The 20,955-nt window shown below is 42.6% G+C and overlaps 2 protein-coding genes across 6 annotated transcripts in view; one reads left to right on the top strand and one right to left on the bottom strand.

The window, feature by feature from the left end:
• QSER1 (glutamine and serine rich 1) overlaps positions 1-19,735 on the bottom strand; it is an 85,035-nt gene extending 65,300 nt beyond the window's left edge. For 2 of the 5 annotated variants that reach the window (XM_059931341.1, XM_059931342.1), the window contains exon 1: positions 12,536-13,042. In XM_059931341.1, the coding sequence (XP_059787324.1) occupies positions 12,536-12,717 (182 nt within the window). In that variant the 5' untranslated portion in view covers positions 12,718-13,042. Of the gene's footprint in view, positions 1-10,668; positions 10,771-11,485; positions 11,772-12,535; positions 13,043-19,697 lie in introns of those variants that run through there. The other 3 variants (XM_059931343.1, XM_059931344.1, XM_059931345.1) reach the window with 3 other exon arrangements.
• LOC132369922 (copper transport protein ATOX1-like) lies at positions 16,856-17,143 on the top strand. Its single transcript, XM_059929637.1, has one exon. The coding sequence runs from the start codon at positions 16,872-16,874 to the stop codon at positions 17,076-17,078; it is 207 nt and encodes a 68-aa protein (XP_059785620.1). The 5' UTR covers positions 16,856-16,871; the 3' UTR covers positions 17,079-17,143.
• Positions 19,736-20,955: the final 1,220 nt, after the last annotated feature.

The raw sequence follows: 20,955 nt of genomic DNA, 5'->3' as shown, positions 1-20,955 counted from the left end.
GGCACTATACCACTAGACCTTTTGTGGCTCTGGCCAAATCAAACTCTGACTTCAATAGTTTACTGTTTAAGTGGGGATAGTATCAGCTGTTTTTACCAGATTAATATTCATTTTTGCAGTTTGCTCAATATGAGATATGTTTTAAAATGTTAAGCCATCTTTTTAAGCAGATCCAAGCAAAAGTACTTTAGCTTATCCACATTTTTGTGTTTGCCAAGCTTCATTGGGTCAGACAAATCTGGTCTCAAGTTATTTAAATAAGATCAGTGATCACACAGTAATGAGAATGATGGCATTAAATCATATGAAAATTTCCTTATTTTATGTTTAGTTATATCCCATAAATGCCTACAGGCTTACCAACATAGGTTAGGCTACATGGTCAGGATCCCTAAAGAACCTTAAACTTATGGAGGGCAAATTTAAACTCTGAAATATTAGATAATAAGTCAAAGCAGAATATACTCTAGTATTAAATATATTCTTTATTAAAATCAATATCTATTGAAGACTATTATGTGACATATCTTGGGGAGGGGGAAGGTGGGAGGGGAGGACTAAGCAGCTCAAGTTAGATTGTTAAGAAACATCCAAGGGTTAATGGACAGGGACTGACAATAAACAAGAATAAAGAAATATTTAATATCAAGGACTGATAAGTGCTATGAAGAAACGTAAAGCAGGATACTAGGCAACACAGTGATAAAGCAGGGTATTGATGGGGGCAGGGGTACTAAGGAGAGGCCTCTCTAACAATGTGACATTTTGAACTGAACGCAGTGAGGAAGAAAGCCATGTAGATAATCAGAGGGAAGAGTGGTCCTAGTAGAGGAAATAGCTCAAAGACCCCGAGATAAGAGCATTCCCGCTGCTGTTCAAGAAACAATGGAAAAATGGCATGTTTCACTCAGAGATAAAAGAGACAGAGGGCAAGGGAGAATCTGTGGTCATGATTCTAGAAAAAAATGAAAGAAAAATGAGTGGATATGCTAAAACCAGGTCCATGTCCTCCCATTTACCTCTTCACATTATATAATATCTTCACACATTTTCTAACACAGCTGGCACAATGATTAACAAATACTTACTACTGATCAAAAAGAAAAACTGATTGCGAAAAGGCCCAGGCTGGAAAAGGCCTAGCTAGATTGGCCCAAGTGAAAATTCAGAAACTGTGTGTTGGCAGCAGCCTGGTAACAAGTTATCTAGCATGTTCCTAAAATTTAAAACCGCAGTAGCAGCAACAAAGCATAAACAGTTAACAAAGAATTAAGATTTTTTGTAAGCAAGTTTAGCAAAAGAGCAGGCAATATGTTTTTAAACAAAACCTGCAGTCTCATTTGAATCACTGGAAAAAAAAATACTCTTATTGAAGATTACCACCATCAAATCTTTGTTCAAATATCACTATTTCAATTAGCCTGCTATTTAAATCTACAATGCCTCCCCCATCCACCTTCCATTCTTTGTAACCCTGAGTTTTCTCATATCACCTACCAACATACTAGATAATTCACAAAGTTATGTTTATTATTTATCATCTGTCTCACTCCACATACCCAGTTTAAATTCCACCAGGGCAGGGATCTTGGTTTTGTTCGCTGATGTATTCCAAGCTCCCAAAGCAGTGTTTAATACATGAGAGGTGCTCAGTAAACATCTCTAAAACTCCCATACCTTATGGCAACCATTCAAACTGGTGTAAGCCCATGTTCCCAAGTTTTCTCCAAAAACTTTTGGTCAAAGTATGCTCTGGGAAAATAATTCTAATTTTTAAAGTAACTGAGAAAGTACAACCTTCCAGCACAAACATTAACACCCAAGAGACCCAACATTTTTTTCCCCCCCAACACCCTTCTGAAAAGTTTCCCATCACGAATGACTTTGACTTTTTTCATCTGCCAATTCTACTTCATTCTAAATCCCCACAGCCAAAAGTTTTCCCCGAGAGCCAGGACACCTTGACTAACAACAGTCTCTGAAGTCACACTTCATGGGCAAATCCTGCCTCTGCCACTGCCTAGCAGTGACCTTGAACACGTAAGAGCTCTCTGTTTCAGTTTCCTTGTCTGTGAACTGGCTAACAACACTACCCATCTCACAGAGTTGTGAGAATTAAATGAGATAACGCATATAATATTAGACCAGTGCCTGGCACATGGTAGGCATTCAGGATCTGCTAGTTATCACTAACAGCTAAGGCTCAGGTCTCAGTCCTCTACCCTTCCTTCCCAGAAACCTTAACCTCTGAGATTCCACTGTTGTCTCTATACAAATGTCTATTCAGACTCCCTAAATTCACCTTTCTGGTCTTGTCGGCTGAGGACAAATATTTCAAAGAATATACAAGTGTTATAAAAGAAAACTTGGTGGGGCTACTTAGACTTGGCAGTAAGGAAAGACCTTTATGAAGAGATGATTTTTAAGCAGAGATAATAATGGCAAAAAGAGACTGATAAGATGACAAACAGCATTAGCATCACCTAAGAACTAGTTAGAAATGCAAATTATTGGGCTCTGCCTCAGACCTACTAGTTCAGAAACTCTGGAGTTAGACCCAGAAACCTGTGTTTCAACAAGCCTGCTGGGTGATTCTGAAGGACTCTTAAATTTGACAACCACTGATCTAGGGTTAGATTGTGTCAGAGAAGGGAATTACCAGACTTGCTTTAGCCTTAGGACATCTGCACGTGCTCTTTCCTCACATTTCAGGGAAATGCTACTTCTTCAAGCAGGAAATTTTCTTGTTTGTCTACTTTCTGACTCCCACTCCCCGCAAGAAAGTAAACTCCACAACAACAGATGTTGTCTATCTTAATTACCATCGAATCCCCAATGCCTAGAAGAGGTACATGGAATATCTGTTGACCAAAATGAATGAACATTTTAGGTATTTTTCTTCACTGCATCATTCTCCAGTCACCAGAAAAAGGTCAACGATATTTCCCTTTTTCTTACTTTTTAACATGTACCCTTGTCAACAATCTCAGGCAATTTGATCTTTAATGTCTCTCACATCCATTCCTTCCTTTCTATATACCACCAGTCTCCTATCCCCTCTGTGATGATTAATTTTACGTGTCACCTTGATTGGCCATGGGAAGCCCAGATTAACCACTGTTTCTGGGTGTGTCTGTGAGAGTGTTTCTGGATGAGTTAGCATTTGAATCAGTGAAGTCAGTAAAATAGACTGCCCTCCCCAGTGTGGGCCAGCATCATCCAATCCATGAAGGGGCTGGAGGAATCTGTCCTCTTTTGCCTGTCTCTCAGTTTGAGCTGGGACACCTCATCTCATTTTCTCCCACCCCTGGACTAGGATTTACATCATGAGCTCCCCTGGTTCTCAAGTCTTAGAACTCAGACTGAATTACACCACAGGCTTCCCTGGTTTCAAGGCTTCAGAGAGCAGACATATTTATATTATATATCCCCTATTGGTTGTGCTTCTCTGGAGAACCCTGATACCATCTCCCTCCTGTCTGGTCTGATGAATTGCCTCTCATTTGGTGTCCTGTTTTCTACCTCTGCCAATTTTAATCCATTCTGTACTTGACTGCCAAATTAATCTTATTAAAACACTTTTCTTGCTAATATCATCATCATTGTCATCATCATCATCATTCTTCTCAAAAACCTGAATTTCAAAGCTCCCTACTAGGCTGTAGAGACTGAACTCCATGTCCTGTCATCAAAAGCCCTCCAGGGGCTTCCCTGGTGGCGCAGTGGTTAAGAATCCGCCTGCCAATGCAGGGGACATGGGTTCAAGCCCTGGTCCGGGAAGATCCCACATGCTGTGGAGCAACTAAGCCTGTGCGCCGCAACTACTGAGCCTGCGCTCTAGAGCCTGCGAGCCACAACTACTGAAGCCGGCGAGCCTAGAGCCCGTGCTCTGCAACAAGAGAAGCTACCCAATGAGAAGCTTACGCACCGCAACAAAGAGTAGCCCCTGCTCGCCGCAACTAGAGAAAGCCTGCGCTCAGCAACAAAGATTCAATGCAGCCAAAAGTAAATAAATTAAATAAATTTTTTAAAAAAAGCCCTCCAAAATCTAGTACTGGTACACTGTGCAAGAATATTACTCTGGTGACCTCCCCAATGAAACACACCTTTGTGTAGTCTCCCTCCCATAACTCTTCACCAGGCCCAAGACTGCTTTGACCAGCAGACTGCGACAGAAGTGATGCTGTGCCAGTTCAAGCACCAGCCCTAACTAGTCCAGCAGATTCCACTTCCTCCCTCTTTGGAACACCTGCTGTTGGAAGCTCCCTCTTTCTGCGAATACTTTATTCCATTTACTCAACGTTAACAATAATTCAGATCAGTTTGTATGCAATACACCTGAAAAATGCTTCCTTGATCCCCTTGAATTCGATTATAATTTTTCCTTCGAAGTCCCCAAACATTTTCATACTTCTTAAAAAGAAACAAATAGGGCTTCCCTGGTGGCGCAGTGGTTGAGAATCTGCCTGCTAATGCAGGGGACACGGGTTCGAGCCCTGGTGTGGGAAGATCCCACATGCCGCGGAGCAACTAGGCCCGTGAGCCACAACTACTGAGCCTGCGCGTCTGGAGCCTGTGCTCCGCAACAAGAGAGGCCACGATAGTGAGAGGCCCGCGCACCGCGATGAAGAGTGGCCCCCGCTTGCCGTAACTAGAGAAAGCCCTCGCACAGAAATGAAGACCCAACACAGCCAAAAATAAAAATAAATTAATTAAAAAAAAAAAAAACAAATATTCTGCCTAGTACTATAGTTATTTCATTCATTCACTGAATGTTTAACGGGCACTTACAATGTGCCATTGTTCTAAGTGCTGAGAATATCACTAATATTCTATTTTTTTAAATTAATTAATTAATTTATTTATTTAAATTTTTGGCTGCATTGGGTCTTCATTGCTGCGCGCCGGCTTTCTCTAGTTGCAACGAGCGGGGGCTACTCTTAATTGCGGTGCGCGGGCTTCTCATTGCAGTGGCTTCTCTTATTGCGGAGCACGGGCGCTAGGCGCGCAGGCTTCAGTAGTTGTGGCTTGTGGGCTCTAGAGCACAGGCTCAGTAGTTGTGGCATGAGGGCTCAGCTGCTCCGCGGCATATGGGATCTTCCAGGACCAGGGCTCGAACCCGTGTCCCCTGCATTGGCAGGTGGATTCTTAACCACTGCGCCACCAGGGAAGTCCCAATACTGCTAATAGTCTATACGCTATTCTATATGCTAGACACCATTCTAAACACTTTTCTGTGTTCTCATTTAATCTTCAAAAAAGCTTCCTCCTTTCACACAGGGAACTTCAGGCCCAGGGAAATTAAGAAACTTGTTTAAGATCATACTGCAAGTGTTGGAGTCAAAATATAAACCCCCCCAAATTCTGACTTCAGAGCTTATGCTATCAACCATTTCTCTAAACTGCCTTCTACAGATATGAACAAGACAGCTTCCTGTTCTCATGGAACATGCATTCTACTAGTGGTGGTTAGTGGTATGGGGAAAGGGTAGTGATAAATGATACATATAAATCCATAAAATTACTACAGAGAGTGATAATGCTATGAAGAAAATAAAACTCTGTGCTGTAATACAGTGACGAGAAGTTACTCTAGATAGGGCAGCCAGAGAAGGCCTTGCTGAGGAGGTAACATGTGGGAGAAGATCTAAATGTCCAGAAGAAGCAGCAAAGCAAAGACCTGTAAAGGAAGTTCAGATAAAAAGAACAACTAGTGCAAAATTCCTAAGACACAAATAATCTTAGCATGTTTCAGGAACAGAAATAAGGCCCATGTGGCTAAAGGATGGTGGTGGGAGCGGAATGATGAGGTTGGAGAATTAGCCAAGGCCTTGTAGGCCACGATAAGGACTTTGTATTTTCCTCTGAGTAACACTAGCAGGTTTTAAGGAGGGTAATGACATTACCTGATTTATATTTTGAAATGTTAACTCTGGCTGTTGCATGTTTAATAAACTCTAGAAAGGCTAAAGTAGAAACAAGGAAAGCAAGAAACAAGGAGGCAACTGCAATTGTCCATGTGGGAAATTATATATATGGAGATCAAACCAACAGGATTTACTGAGGGAGTGGATATGAGAGGAAAGAAATGAATCATAGATGGCTCCAAACTCTTAGGCATGAGCTACAAAGTAAACGGTAGTATTATTTACTGAGGTAGGGAAGATTAAAGGAGGACTTGGTTGGGGGGTTAGGGTGATAATCATGTTTTGGACATATTATGTTTGAAATACTTATTCAATATCCAAATGCAGATGACAGGAAGATACCTAGAGATGACTCTAGAGATATAAATTTGAAAATCTTTTAATATATATGGCAACTCACCGAGGGTGAGTTGAAAGAGAAGAAAAAGGATGGAGGTCCAAGTGTCGCTTGTTGAAGGGCACTCCAACATTTAGAAGCCAAGTAGAGAGGCAGCAAGTATATCATCCTGTCACCCTTCTGGATTACAAGTTTTGTTGTTGTTGTTGTTGTTTTAAAGATTGATTGATTGATTGATTGATTGTTATGTTGGGTCTTTGTTTCTGTGCTAGGGCTTTCTCTAGTTGCAGCAAGCAGGGGCCACTCTTCATCGCGGTGCAGGGGCCACTCTTCATCGCGGTGCGCGGGCCTCTCACTATCGCCGCCTCTCTTGTTGCGGAGCACAGGCTCCAGATGCGCAGGCTCAGTAGTTGTGGCTCACGGGCCTAGTTGCTCCGCAGCATGTGGGATCTTCCCACACCAGGGCTCGAACCCGTGTCCCCTGCACCAGCAGGCAGACTCTCAACCACTGCACCACCAGGGAAGCCCCTGTTGTTGTTTTTTTAATTGAAGTATAGTTGATGTACAATATTATATTATACCTATATGTTACAGGTGTATAATATAGTGATTCACAATTTTTAAAGGTTACATTCCATCTATTGGATCACAAGTTCTTTCAGAGGCAGGACAGTGTCTCCTTCATCTTTATGGTACCCTGGAGAACTTAGCTTAGTAACAGAAACTCAGAGATGCTCAGTACATTCTAATGAGTGAATGAATGTTTGCCATTTGATTTCTCAAGCTTTCACTGAAGAAATATAATACTTGATAAAGGCAACAGTGCCTTGCATATAGCGGACACTCAAATATTTGTTTAATGAATGAAAGAAAAATCCTGGACTGTGTTTTGCTATACACATTTTAGTACTCAAATTGTCCCAGAGAGCATGGCAAGGAAAGGTAGCAAGCAAGCAGCAGCCTACATCTCCATACTTCCAACCAATGACCATCACAAATGCCCTAAACCCTTCATCCTGGTCCCTACTACAGGGTAGCGGGGGAAGATGGGGAATGGTACTAGAGACTGCAGCAAGGAAAAGAAGGGCTTTCAATTCCCACACTAAAGCAGAGTTCTGGCTTTCATGTCATAAGTATGTATTAAGCACCTATTATGTGCCAGACACTAGAGTAAGTACCAGGTATACAGCAGCAGGCAAAACAGATAGTGTCCTTCAAAGAACTTCCATTCTAAAGAGGAAGGTATCTATTACATACATAGCATATAGGTATGTAGTTATATTTCTAAGAATTTTGTGGAAGCACAGTAAACATATACCATTACTCAAAATAACAGGGGGCCGAGGGTGGAAGGCAGGAGGTTTCTAACATGAAATACCTTAAGAAGTCAGGTTGGGAGGTAGGGAAGGGGTGAGAATTAGTTAGGTGGAGGTAACAGCATGTATCAGGGTTTTAAGGTAGAAAGGAATTTAGGATGATTCAAGGAATTTTAGACTGGCCAGTAAATGCAGGGCCATACACAGCACATTCCAGATTTTTAAAAACTTGACCTTAAGGTGTAGGAGTAGCAATGGAAAGGTTTCAAGCAAAGAAGCAACACTATCAAACTGGCAGATTTGTGTTTTTAAAAATCACTCTGAATGCTATGAAGAGAATGAATTGAAGGGGGGGAGGAAGAGGGAGGGACTGGGAATTTGGGGTTGGTAGATGCAAAATATTACATTTAGAATGGATAAACAATAAGGTCCTACTGTAAAGCACAGGGAACTATATCCAATCCGTATTTTAAAAAAGAATATATATATATATATATATATATATGTGTGTGTGTGTAGAACTGAGTGACCTTGCTGTACAGCAGAGATTGCCACAACTTTGTAAATCAACTCGACTTCAATCAAAAAATAAAGAATAAAAAAATAAAACAATGAATTGAAGGAAGGAAAGAAAAGGTTTAAGATTACTTAGTTATCCAAGTGAAAAATAATGGCTTGGATCAGGGTGGAGCAGTAAAAACAGACAGTAGACAATTTCAAGATATATTTGAGAGATAAAAAAAAAAAATAGCAAGGCTTGGTGACTGAGCACACACAACTCTCAGGTTCTGGCCTGAGCAGCTAGGTGGACAGAGGTGTGACTTACTGAGAAAGGATTCACTAGACAAGCAGAGGTGGGGTGGATGGGGAAAGCATGAGCATCACTAATGATTCTCGCTATACACCCAAGTAAAAGCTCAAAGAGGTAGATGGATATGCGATTAGGTGCTCAGAAGAGGTCTGGGCTTTAGACACATATATGGGCATCTCCAGAGATGGTATTTAAAGTAACGGGCATGGATATGATATCCTCAGGAGAAAGCACAGAATGGACAAGAAATCCTATCAATCCCAACCCCCAGGAAACAACATGTGGAGATTAGAAGAGTATGAACTAGTGAAGAACAGGAAAAAGCAGTGGGCCAGAAGGGAGGAAAACCAGAATATACAGTGGTATGGAAGTGAAAGGAAGCATGTTTCAATTAGGAAAACAAACGGACAATGGTGATAAAGAACACTGAAATAAGGATATTAATGACGGTTAGGTTTCCAGGCCAGTTAAAAAACGTCATTAACACATTACATAGGTAGATTACAGCATTAGACTATCTTACCATGACGCAGTGCAGTACAGTAATGAAGCATGCAGGCTTTAGATCCACAATGCCCAGGTTTAAATCCCAGCTCCACTACTTACTTGCTATGTGGGTCTAAGTTTATTAATGTCACTATGCCTCAGTTTCCAATTCTTAAAAGAGAAGGTAAAAATAATACCTACCTTAAAAGACTATTGTGAGGATTAAATAAACTAGTGTGGGTGTTTATCACTTAAAACAGTAGCTAGCACAAATAAGTTGTCAGTTTATGATAGCTACTATTACTTACAACATTGTTTTTATGGGAAAATACTTTCTGAACAACAGAAGTTTATAACCTTTCACTAATTTGGGATTGTCTCTACTCCTTATAAATTGTGATCTTACAGGTCTCATTACAAAAGCCTTGAGGGAAACGTTAGATTCAAAACTTACTCAAAAAGTCCTCAATATAGTGGCTGACCATTTTTAGAGAAGCTAATCATTGTTTTCTTTTACAGAAGGGTACCTCTCACACTCACTGCACATTCATACTATAATCAGAAGGAACTTATATATTAGGAAATTCTAAAAATTGGTGGCAAAAAAAAAAAGGCTGTTTCAAGTCAAAAAGGCAAAAAACAAATATAATTCTATTTTAAAACAAAATATTTCCATTTAGTCACTTTCTGGTGTGACTAAACACAACATCTATCATCACCATGATGAAACAGTCTGTCTCTTCCTGTTCTGTACAAGATATAAATGTCAGGGAGAGAAAAGGCGCAGGTCTGTAGCTTCCTGATGATCATCTTATTTCCAAAAGCATGGAAAGGTATTTATAGTATCCAAACTAGCGCCACAAAGAGTATTTCCAACCACATGGTGATAGGCAAAGGTATGCTCATTTGGTCCCTGAAACTGAGAAGATCCCAAATAAATGAAGATTTATCAATATATGACCAGGTCCTATCTCTGAACTTCCCATATACGTACCAAGCACTATTTTAGAAACATTCAGAAATCTCTCTGTACACTCTATTTAAGGTATCAATAAAATGCTTGAGTTTTCCCATTAGCGCTTTATTTTTCAATTGTTAAAACAATGGAAATACCTAATATCTTATGGAGCTGTTATACCAAAAAATTGTTTACTATGCTGTTTCCTATCAACTGATGAAAATGTTTCATTTCAGGACCAAGTAAAGACATAAGGTAGGATGTAAGATCCCATGTCAGTAACAACTGAATGTCATTACCATCTGTTAGCTTCTGAATATGTTACTGGAAACAAGGTGACAGGCTAACTCCTTATGGATAAGTTTCCATACTACATCATCACAACTAGTATTCATTTCCACCTTCAAGAAAAACTGCCAAAAGGGGGAACAAAAATATTCAACTGATACACGAATTATGAAACAGCTTTTTAAAATGTTACAAAAATATGAATAGGCTCCTGAAAGCACAGAATACTTAAAGGGCATATTTCAGATTCAGTATTTTTTATAGAACTGAAATGAGCGAGCACATCACAGTTTGAGGAATAAAATGAGGTACAATTAAGAAGTGTGTGTAGCCCTGTACAGATGGCCTGATCCTAACACAAGATGTTAACAAAGCAAGTTGATGGGGGAGGGGGAAAGCCTGCATTTTCTATGCTATAATTTAGCTAACTCCACCCCCAAAATAAATTTTAAGAGGGGAGGGGCTTAGCATTTAAGAATCAGTAATTTCCAATAAACAGAAAATAAATCCCTTTTAGATTATGTGTTCCAAATAAATCTACTTACTGTTTTCAAATGTGTTTGGGAAGTCATTCTTTGTTACTTTGATAAATAACATTTGGAAAATATGACAAGTAGATTTTAGTTTCTTGACTCAGAAGTATTCTGCTAAAAGAAATAACAGAAATAACTAGATAGCATTTGTTTCATGTACCTAATAAAACAGTTGTCATTTAAAACATAAAATACGCTGCACAAATACCTATCACTGCTGTTCCCTGAAGAGAAAGTAATTTTAATTTGTAAATTATGGTATTTGATGAAAGATACTTGAAAAATGATAGTCAAATTACCACCAAAAAAAACCACAAAAAAAACAAAAAAAGGGAAAAGTGCCATACATTTTTCATAAAACTCCTTAAAATGTCTTAACTGTATATAATACAAAGTTATGACTATTTCTGAAAAGTCTCAGCATTTAATTATTTAGCTCCAAATTGGCACATCACATTATTATTTTTTTAACCCCATCTCTTTTAAACAAAGGACCTAAAATTTTCTAAGAAAGCGTACTTCCCTTTTCTTGAACAAATTTTTTCTCATTCTCTCACAATCACCCCAAGGTACTATCTAAGACAAAGACCAGCTACTCTTCGCACATATTTTCCAAATCATGAACGTGGAACTTTTATGAAAACAAAGAAGATAACCTAGAATACTGTAATATATAAAGTAAAAAAAAAAAAAAAGTTCATTTCTGTTGTGACAATAATAAAGAAATCTGATGAGATCATAAAACCACGAAGCTTCCTGTTGGTAGCTGAGGATGAAGTCATTAGCAACCCAGGATTCCCTGGTCCTTGTAATCAGAAGCTGCACCTACCAGATTCTTCATTGTTCGACAGAGGTGTCTTTAAAACACCCCGCTCCCGAATGGTCCAAACCAAACCACGCCTTCCAGTTATCATTCAAATGGACCGTTTCACGTTTCACAGTGTGGCACTACTACACGTTTCCCGCGAGCTTAAATATCTAGTAAGAGTCAACATTTTAGATTCCCTTGGTCATGCTGGAGCAAAGATGAACTCTTGAACCCCACGCTACATAATGAACCGGGGCTTCAGAAACCGAGATGGAGAAGCATGCTTCTGTTCTTCAACCTTTATGGCCTTCACCGACCGCCCCTCACCTCCAATTTCTTCCCAACTTTAGTCACCCCAAGGCAAAGAGAGATTCCATACTTCCTGCTGTTGTTAAAAGAGGAGGACACCCAAGAGTAACTTTGAACGCGTATACGAGAAATAGCTTCATCTTGGCCACCACTGCAAACATATGTCACCCAGCCACGGCGCAGCGTTCGCGCCCCAACGGGCCCCCTCCTAGGGCCCACGCCCCCCGGGTTCCCCCGCAGCACAGCCCTCCCGGGTCCCCCAATGTCAGGGACGCGGCTCCGCGCCTCTTCCTCTCCCGCCTCCCCCACCCTCACACTCAACGCCGGGGCCCCCAAGACCACATTGTCGGTTCCAATACAATGGAATGTCACTGCCCCGAACCCCTCGGCGCCCCCCTCGTACCCCCGGAACCAGTCCCGAGTCTCCCTGATCGCCGAGTTCAGCCACGAACCCAAACTTCACCATGTGAGAGCCCGGACCCGGGAGGTGACGGGGACCCACGACTCCCGCCCAACCCTCCCTTTTACCCACGGTCCCCGACCAGCCCTGGCTGCGAGTCCCGCACTGGGCGCCCGCACCCACCCCGAGACCACCCCACAGGAGTCATGAGCCGTCTCTCCCGGCCAGAGCTAGGGCGAGGAGACGAGCGGAGGGCTCCCAGCCGGCCCGGACCCCTGGGCGGGGCTGCACAGGAGCGAAGGCCCCAAACGCATCCCTGGCCTTTCCTGGCTCACCACGACCCCGCCGCCCACCCTCCCTACCTGGCCTTGAGGCTGGGGCTGCTGCCGCTGCTGCAGCTGCTGCTGGAGGCGGCGGCCGCGGCTCGGGGTTCGTAGGCCCAGGCGGGGGCGGGGGGTTGTGCGGTGGCGTTGGCGGGGGCGACGGGGGGTGCGGACGGCGGCGGCGGGTCGGCGAAGCCGGAGGTCGCGTAGTTCCTGTCCATCGTGGGGGTTGCGTAGGGAGGGCGGGCAGCAGCGGGGGCTCCTCTAGGGCCCAGCGAGAGGGGGGCGGGAGGGGAGGGAGGGGGCGGGGGGAGGAAGAGGAGGAGGAGGAGGCGGCGGCGGCGGCGAAGGGAGCTGGCCCCCTCACATGGCCCCGGCGGGCGGACGGGCGAAGGGCGCGCTGGCCGGTCTGTGTCGGGGGAACCCGGGCCGCGGTGCGCGGCGAGGCCCCAGCTGGGCGTCAGGGAAGCGGCGGCATCCGCGGCCGGGACTCACGGCGGCGGCGGCGGCGGCGGCGGCGGTCGCTGCGCCCCATGTTGGTGGATTTCCCAGGATGCACCTCCCGCCCCCCTCCGCCCCGCGGCCTCGCCCCGCCTCCCCTCGGCGCCCCGCGCCCGCGGCTCGCGGGCCAGGCGGACAGCCCGAGAGGCCTCCGCCGCCACCGCCGCCTCTGGAAGGCCAGCCGGGGCGGAGAAGGCTTGAGGCCTGTCCGGCCCAGCCGGCTCCGGGAACGCGGAGGGGCGCCCGCCAGCCCTAGCCCAACGGGCCGCGGACTTCCCGCCCTCGTCTGCTCCAAGGGGAGCTGTCCGCGCTCGCCGCGCCCCGCGTGGGAAGGGGCCGCGCCTGCCGTTAGTCCTCGCGAGGGAGGGGAAGTTGAACGGAAACCCAGCGCAGGGTGCTGCAGAGGGGGAGGCTTGTCAGCGCTTTGCCTGCAGTTCGTTATTTGACCCTTCTAGTTATTTTGAGCGACTCAAATACTCAGTTCCCACATCGCGATTCCTTTCTCTGCGCCTCGTCCCAAACCAGAAACAGCTGAGCGGGCTGTTTTACAGTTCCGTTTACTCCCTTCCTGCCCAAAGCTTGGTGGGCTAGAGGACCCTTTTCCTGCTGTTAGGGGAGATTTACATTCAAAGAGATTCCAATTCAAACGTATTATTTGCCAATCCTCGTTGAAGGACTTTTCCCAGGGGCTCTTATTAACTGTCCCCACCCCCTCCTTGGGGATTTTTCTCATTCTGGGTTTCAGAATCGTCTGTCCCAAGATAAATACTGCCTCTTCATTGATTAATGCAGCTACCATCTGGATGACTTTAATTACTATAAATTTAAACTCACTGTGCACACGTTGTGTTGGACTTTTTGTTTGAGACTTGGAACTTCAGCAGGACTCTACCCAGACATTTCCGGTCAGACCTCCAAGCTGTTTGGTGGGGGGTAAATTAAAGATTATTTGCGGTTCTTCTAGTGTATGTCAGAGCTGTGTTTCTTTAGTAACTCACGAGTAGTGAAACTTAGGGATCATAGAAATCATCATTTGGTCCTTAAGGCATAAAGTAAAAGTTTAAAAAAACCGTAAAGTTTATTGACCACCACCCTTAAAAAATCAATACAGGTTTAACACCTATTTATGTGCTTAGCAGAGAAATCTATCCCTCAAGATAAGCCTGACATAAAGGTTAAGCAAATCAGACAGGCATAGTAGAAGTAATAAATTTGATACATTATCTCACCATTTAAAAAGCAGTTTAAACTTCGGTAATACCTGGTATTGGATCTGCTTTTCCTTCTGAGATTAATTTTGTTCTGGGAGATTCTGTTTTTCTCCTGACGCCTACATCCTTTTGTTCCTATTCATTCCTTTTGGTAAGTCTTTCGGCACCTGTGATGCTTGGAGTCTGGTCCGGGGTGGGGAAGCAAGGAAGTGAGTAGTCGTTATTTACAAATGAATTCAAATGTGTGGACCCAAGTGACTTTGCCAATTTTATGTTAATCCCAGTATGCATTTACTGAGGATATCTTTGAAAAGTGGTTTTCTTTGGGGAAGGAATTTGCCAGATAATATGAGATCCTGCAGAGAAGTAACATAAATCTTCCTTACAACATTTACTTTTCTTATTGCAGACTGGAGATCTGTAATCCAAATAAAACAAAAAAATTTTTTTCACTACTAACTATTCATTTATAAGTATTTTTGTGAGCACTAAAGTTTTGTCTGTATGGAAGGTGTAGGAAGTGGAGTGGCATGCTATAAATGTTTTATGGCACTTAGTTTGATACCCACAACTGGTACTCAGAATGAGTTATGCAGGCAATACCAAACAAGTGGCAATAAAACCTTTATAGTCCCTCACACCATTATGTAGTTTATGTCACATAAATCAGAGAAAAGATATTAAGGGGGAATTTTAGTATTTTATTTATTTATTTATTTAACAGTAAATTTTATTTTTATTTTTTTATTGGGGTATAGTTTTACAATGTTGCGTTAGTTTCTACTGTACAGCGAAGTAGTGAGTATTTTATAAATAATATTACTCTGTCACCATATATGATGTTCCTTTGCCCACTAAGTGAAATTTCCCTAGTTTACCCTAAGTCAATGCAAGTATATTTCCAATGTTACAACATGTCTACAAAATAACATCATAAAATCTTTTTGGTAAAATTGATGGCATTATCTGAAGAATGTTTCTTCCCTACTGAAAATATACTCCCAACACTGCAAACTTTTCATGTTCTCTTTCAAATAATCCCCAACCACACTGTTTAAGTCTGATCTAGACCTCCTCAAAAGTCTACAGTGAGCTTTGTTGTTCTTGTTTTAAGTAAAAATGTTCATTCCAGTCTTTGCCTGCGGAACTTAAGATCCAGGTCAACTGTTATGTCTTCCATGACATTTCCCCAACTTTCCAAGGCAAAACCAATTGCTTCCTTTTCAATTGCTCTATGGTGCTTATTATATTTATTATATTTAACACCATCTTGTTGCATTGCAATTCGTTGTGTATTTGCCCCTTTCCCTCACAGATCATGAGTTCCTTAAAGGCAGGAGTTGTGTTTAATTCATCCTTGTATCCTCAGTACTTACCACTACTCCTGACATTATATTAGGCTCTAAATACATATTTATTGAATGAATAAATACAAATACTATTTTTTAAATACCCATTCAGAAATTCCATTTAATCATTTACATACTCCTTTCTAGAAACAAACAAACAAAGACAATTTGGTTGCAAGATGAATTGGGACCCTCCACTTAAAAGAGTCTTTCCTCCTCCCCTACTCTCATCTTCACTTCCTTCTGAGTTTATTGACTGGAAGTTAGTGATGCCTTAGAAAATGTCCATGAACACTCTCCCCGCATTTCCCAACCTTCCTTCCATCCCATTAGAAAATCACTGAGTATTTCAACTGGTAGGAAGCTTGGAGTAGTTCATCACCCTCATTCTGTTGTTGATGAAACTGAAGCCCAGGGTTCAGCTTGTTTTAAGGTGATGGAGGCAATCAGTTGGGGGAGGGAGTAATGGAACTCTATCTCCACTGAGGCAGCCTTGTTTATTAGCTTGTGGGGAAATGCAGAGTTTAGGGTTAACTGATGAGAAATGTAGTCAGTAACTCTATATATTCCAATGTTACAAATAGACCAACCATTAATTAGAAAGATACAAGAAGGTCAAGTTTTGTGGGAAGTGGGTTGATTAAGGGAGGGGGCCTTAATTTTCCATTTTTCCTTTCTCTTCTGGCATTGGGAGGGGGAACTATAAGCCCTGTCTTTGCCAGGGGAGAACTCATTTCAGTCTCTTAGGTCAACATCAGAAATTAAATTAAAACATCAGAAATGAAGTAAGTCCCACTATCATTTTCTCTGAGGCTTGACCATACCAGTCATATTTGGCTGCTCTCTCTGTTGCCCATCATACCCTCCAGGGTGACAGCAATGGAGTCAGAAGAGCTGCATTTAAGCCTGCTTCTTTGGAAGCCACAGGTGTCACTGAAAGACAGTGATGAGTCACATTCCTCCCAGTGAGGAGAACTTCAAGAAACATACTTGATCATCAATTTTGTATGTAGAGGAAGGGTCTAACTACGGATATGGATGATCTCTTGAACTCTGGTGACTGGCTTAGCTGATAGGGGTCTGGAAGAAGCCAGGTTGAATGACCAGAGACCAAAGCACAGTTTAAGTATGAGCTGGAAAGACAGGGGTGTGGCCTGATCATGAAGTCTATCACTGAGTGATATCTTTTATCTCCCTGAATAGATTACAGGAAATTTACACATGTTTCTGTGGATGATAGCTCTTCTCATCAGAATAACCAATATGCAGAGCGGGGGAGGTGTCACCAACGCTACTGCCATCACTTCCTCAGTCATGCCAAAGCACGAGTTCTCCGTGGACATGACCTGTGAAGGCTGCTCTAATGCAGTCACTCAGGTTCTCAGTGAGCTGGGAGGAGTTCAGTTTGACATTGACCTGCCCAACAAGAAGGTCTGCATCAACTCTGAGCACAGCGTGGACACTCTGCTGGAGACCCTGGGGAAAACAGGAAAGGCTGTTTCCTCCCCTGGCTCCAAGTAGTGAGGGCCTGGGCCTCCAGCCTGCAGGATGGACCAACGTAGACACAACTCTGATCCTCTCCTGCCTTCCAGACAGATCTAAGACCTGGCAATCCTGCTCAGTGATGGGAGTTCCTGCAGAGACCTTCACTTGCCCTGCTCCTCTGTAACTTCCCTGCAATAAAGTCCAGCTGCTTTTGCTGGGGGAGGTGGGTGGGCAAGAATAACCAATATGTATCGAATACATATGTGCTAGGTCCTGTGCTATGGGCTTTGCATGGTTTATCTCATTTAATCTTCAAAATATCCTTACAATGTGGGTGTTGGTCACTATTATTTCCATTTTATAGGAAATTGAGGCTTAATGACATTAACTGCCCAAATCATATAAACTAATATAAATTGTTAAGAGTGCAAGTGGAGCTTCAAACCAGCTATGTTTGACTCCAGAACCCAATAGGCTTGTTTAAAGTGCTACTGCCAGGTATCTCCACTAAAGAGTTGCTATGTTTTCTTTTATAATTGATGAATGTTTTGTGGGTACTTTAAGACTGTAAACTCCTGAAGCATCATTCCTTCACCACTGGTTTTAGTATCTGTATTAGTTTCCTGTGGCTGCAGCAACAAATTATCACAAACTGGGTGGCTTAAAACCATAGAAATTTATTGTCTCAAAATTCTGGAGGACAGAAGCCCGAAATCAAGATGTCTGCAGGGCTCTGTGTGCTCCCTCTGGAGGCTCTAGGGGAGAATTCTTCCTTGCCTCTTCCAGCTTTTGGCGGCATTCCTTGGATCAGCTACCTCACTCCAGTTTCTGCCTCTGTCTTCACATTGCCTTCTCCTCCAGGTATCTTTCTCATCTGTCCTTTATAAGAACACTTGTCACTGGATTTAGAGTCCCCCCGGGTAATCCAGGATGATCTCATCTCAAGACCCTTAACTTAATGACATCTGCAAAGACCCTTTTTCCAAATAAGGTCTTATTCACATGTTCTATGGATTAGGAGATGGACATGGCTTTTGGGGAACCACAAATCAGCTCACTACAGCATATCCACTGATGATTCTTGATGAAATCAATTATTATTATGGTTGCCAAATTGTAATTTTTGTAACTCCATCCTTTCTTCTATAATAATTAGTTATCATTCTTCTACAAGAAGGAACTTTTCTTTATCTCCTATTTATCTACCTATCTATTTATTTCAGTATAGATTCATGAATTTTTTTATTCAATGGATTTGTGCAGAATAGAAATAACTTAGCAGGTTCAGGTTGTCCAAACCCTGTGTATTCCAGAGAAAGGTTTGGCCCTTGCCAGGCTCCAGGGCCATAACTTCTAAGCACTTGGGATATCCTGCCTGTTAAGAGTGGTTTTGTTTACCTGAGGCCTTGGACCACACTAGATAGCTACGCTAACAATGTGATTTATGGTGGGGGCTTTGGACCACACAGTATCAGCTTGACCGCTGGAGGGGTTAGAGAATTAAGGTCAGCCACCAGGGAGTCAGCCATGCCTATGTGATCAACCTCCCCACAAAAAAAAAAAAACCCTGGACACCAAGGCTCAGGTGAGCTTCCCTGGTTGGCAACACATCATGTGATGAATGTCCACAGGACTCCACTGGGAGAACACAACTTCAAGCTGCACCTCGTCTCCCTTAGACTCTACACTCTGTGCCTTTTTCCATTATTGATTTTAATCTGTATCCTTTCATTGCAACAAACTGTAACCATCAGTATAACAACTTGACTGCCTTGTGAGTTCTTATAGCAAATCATTGAATACAGGGTGGTCTTGGGAGTCCTTGAACACAGGATTATAGTCTGTTACCATATTTATTTATTTTGATGTTCAAATAGTGCCATATTTGGCCCAATACCCAAACATTTAATTACTTTAGTATACTTCCTCACAATAAGGAGCCATGTGAATCTCTTAAACAGGGAGTAAATGATCAAAGCTATGGACAACATTCCCTTGCTCTTCCCAAAGTCCCACCCCATTCCACATCTTCAGCCTGGATGGAACATCAGCGTATCAACATGAGAAGTACAGTCCCTTCATAGGTTTACACACGTACATACCACCACCACCAACAACAACAATAACAAAAAGAAAAGAAAACAATATTCCACTACTTTGGACAGTCCTATTATACTCCTGTTCTGGTTGTTTGCAAACACAACTTGAGGCAAATATCTTCCAGAGGTTTTGCTGCTGGAGGATTGAACCTCAAACCAAGGGTGGTAGAGCATGTGTTCTCAAGCCTCCAGTTTCTCATCTACGGCCTAAGAGTAGGGCACTAAAGCACACTCTGCCTGAGCAGAAATCCCCCTGCATAGCTGGTTTATATCCTCTCCCTTCTCTTGTTGCTTCTCTGTTCCCTTTATCACAAAGCCCCAGATATGGTGGTGGTAAAGGAAGCTTGTTGGGAGAGATCTAGGCTTCACCTAATTGTCGTGCATGTTAATGTTAGTATATGTATATTAACTACTAAGCGTATCATTACCTGGTATCAGATTCAATTTTGTCAAATGGGATTTCTCCGTTACTTAAGATCCAGATATAGTAGGCTCAAACATCATGTGGAAGTCCAAAACCCTCTAACAATTTTCTGCAAAGTCTAGGGAAACTTACAGTCTCTTGCTCAACGTGTCTTCAAGTTTCTTCTGCTTCCATGAGTTGTTTCTCTGTTCAAGGGAGAAATCGAAATTCAGTCTCTTTATAGAGTTACGCACATACACACTCTACTCATAGAGAACATTTTTTGAAAGTAACAAAGCACAGACTATTCATTATACTAGTTTTATTATTTTTATGCATACTCATTTGTTTTGCTACTCATGTAACGTGGCTGCTTGCTCACAACGTTAAAAACTCAGAGGAAGCATTGGTCATGACATGTTGTAGCAGACTCCTCTGGCGCCCACATCACATCCCTTGGCTCACCTCTGAGACAGTGCTGACTTACCTTGTGTGCATAGCAGCCTACCCCACGACCCTGCCATGCATCTTCCTGCATTCTGCTTTCTTGGGCCTCACTGGAGCTCCCCAGAATGCGGGGGAGTTTGTATTTCCCCATCAGGAGAAATCCTCAATCAATGGAGAATGGATGTCCAGCCTCCCAGCTTCCAGGTGGGCTGTTATGGGAGGCATTTTTCATCCTTCTCAGAGAGTGGTCCTTACAGAAGTGAGCCCCTGCTGCCGACAACAGCAACTTTGATAATATGCCCTTTGGTTTGTTCTCCTGTCCTGCCTTTCTCCCTTCACTGTCATTCTTGCTCCCTCCCAATTAAACTACCTGCGCCCAAATTGCTCTGCTTTTGGGAGAACATGTCTTATACTAGTGTTTGATATAACTACTTAATTTTAGTGTTGTGATTTAAATTTATATGTATGAGCTGTCCCAAGCCTTAGTTATTGAATCTTCTCCTATCAGCTATGGATTGGCTAAGGGGACAAGGCAGAGTGAAGGAAAGAATGTTGCTAAAAGTGCTAGAAGCTACATCTTGAAAACATGTTCAAGAGGTCAGAACTGGGACAATTCCAAAGAAGTTATGGATACAAGGGTGAAACAAGTGGGCTGGGGTCTTTAAAAAAACAAAACAAAACAAAACTGTAGTCCTTCCGAACAAAAGCTTATATGCCCTCCCCCACCCCCCAAATAAAAACTAAAGATATACTCTTTGGAGAGACAGAATAGCATAATGCTTAAGAGCATAGACTCTGAAGCCAGGCTACATTCACTCAAATACTGCTTCTGCTGCTTACTGTGTGAACTTGGGTAGACTACTTACTTCTCTGTGCCTCAGTCTCCTTTTCTGTAAAATACCTGCCTGTAAAATTATTACTTAGTAATAATACTTGCCTCATAGAGGTATTAAGAGAATTAAAT

This window comes from Balaenoptera ricei, chromosome 8 (assembly GCF_028023285.1).
Source record: "Balaenoptera ricei isolate mBalRic1 chromosome 8, mBalRic1.hap2, whole genome shotgun sequence".
Lineage (NCBI taxonomy): Eukaryota > Metazoa > Chordata > Mammalia > Artiodactyla > Balaenopteridae > Balaenoptera > Balaenoptera ricei.
This window is presented reverse-complemented; position numbering and strand designations above follow the sequence as displayed.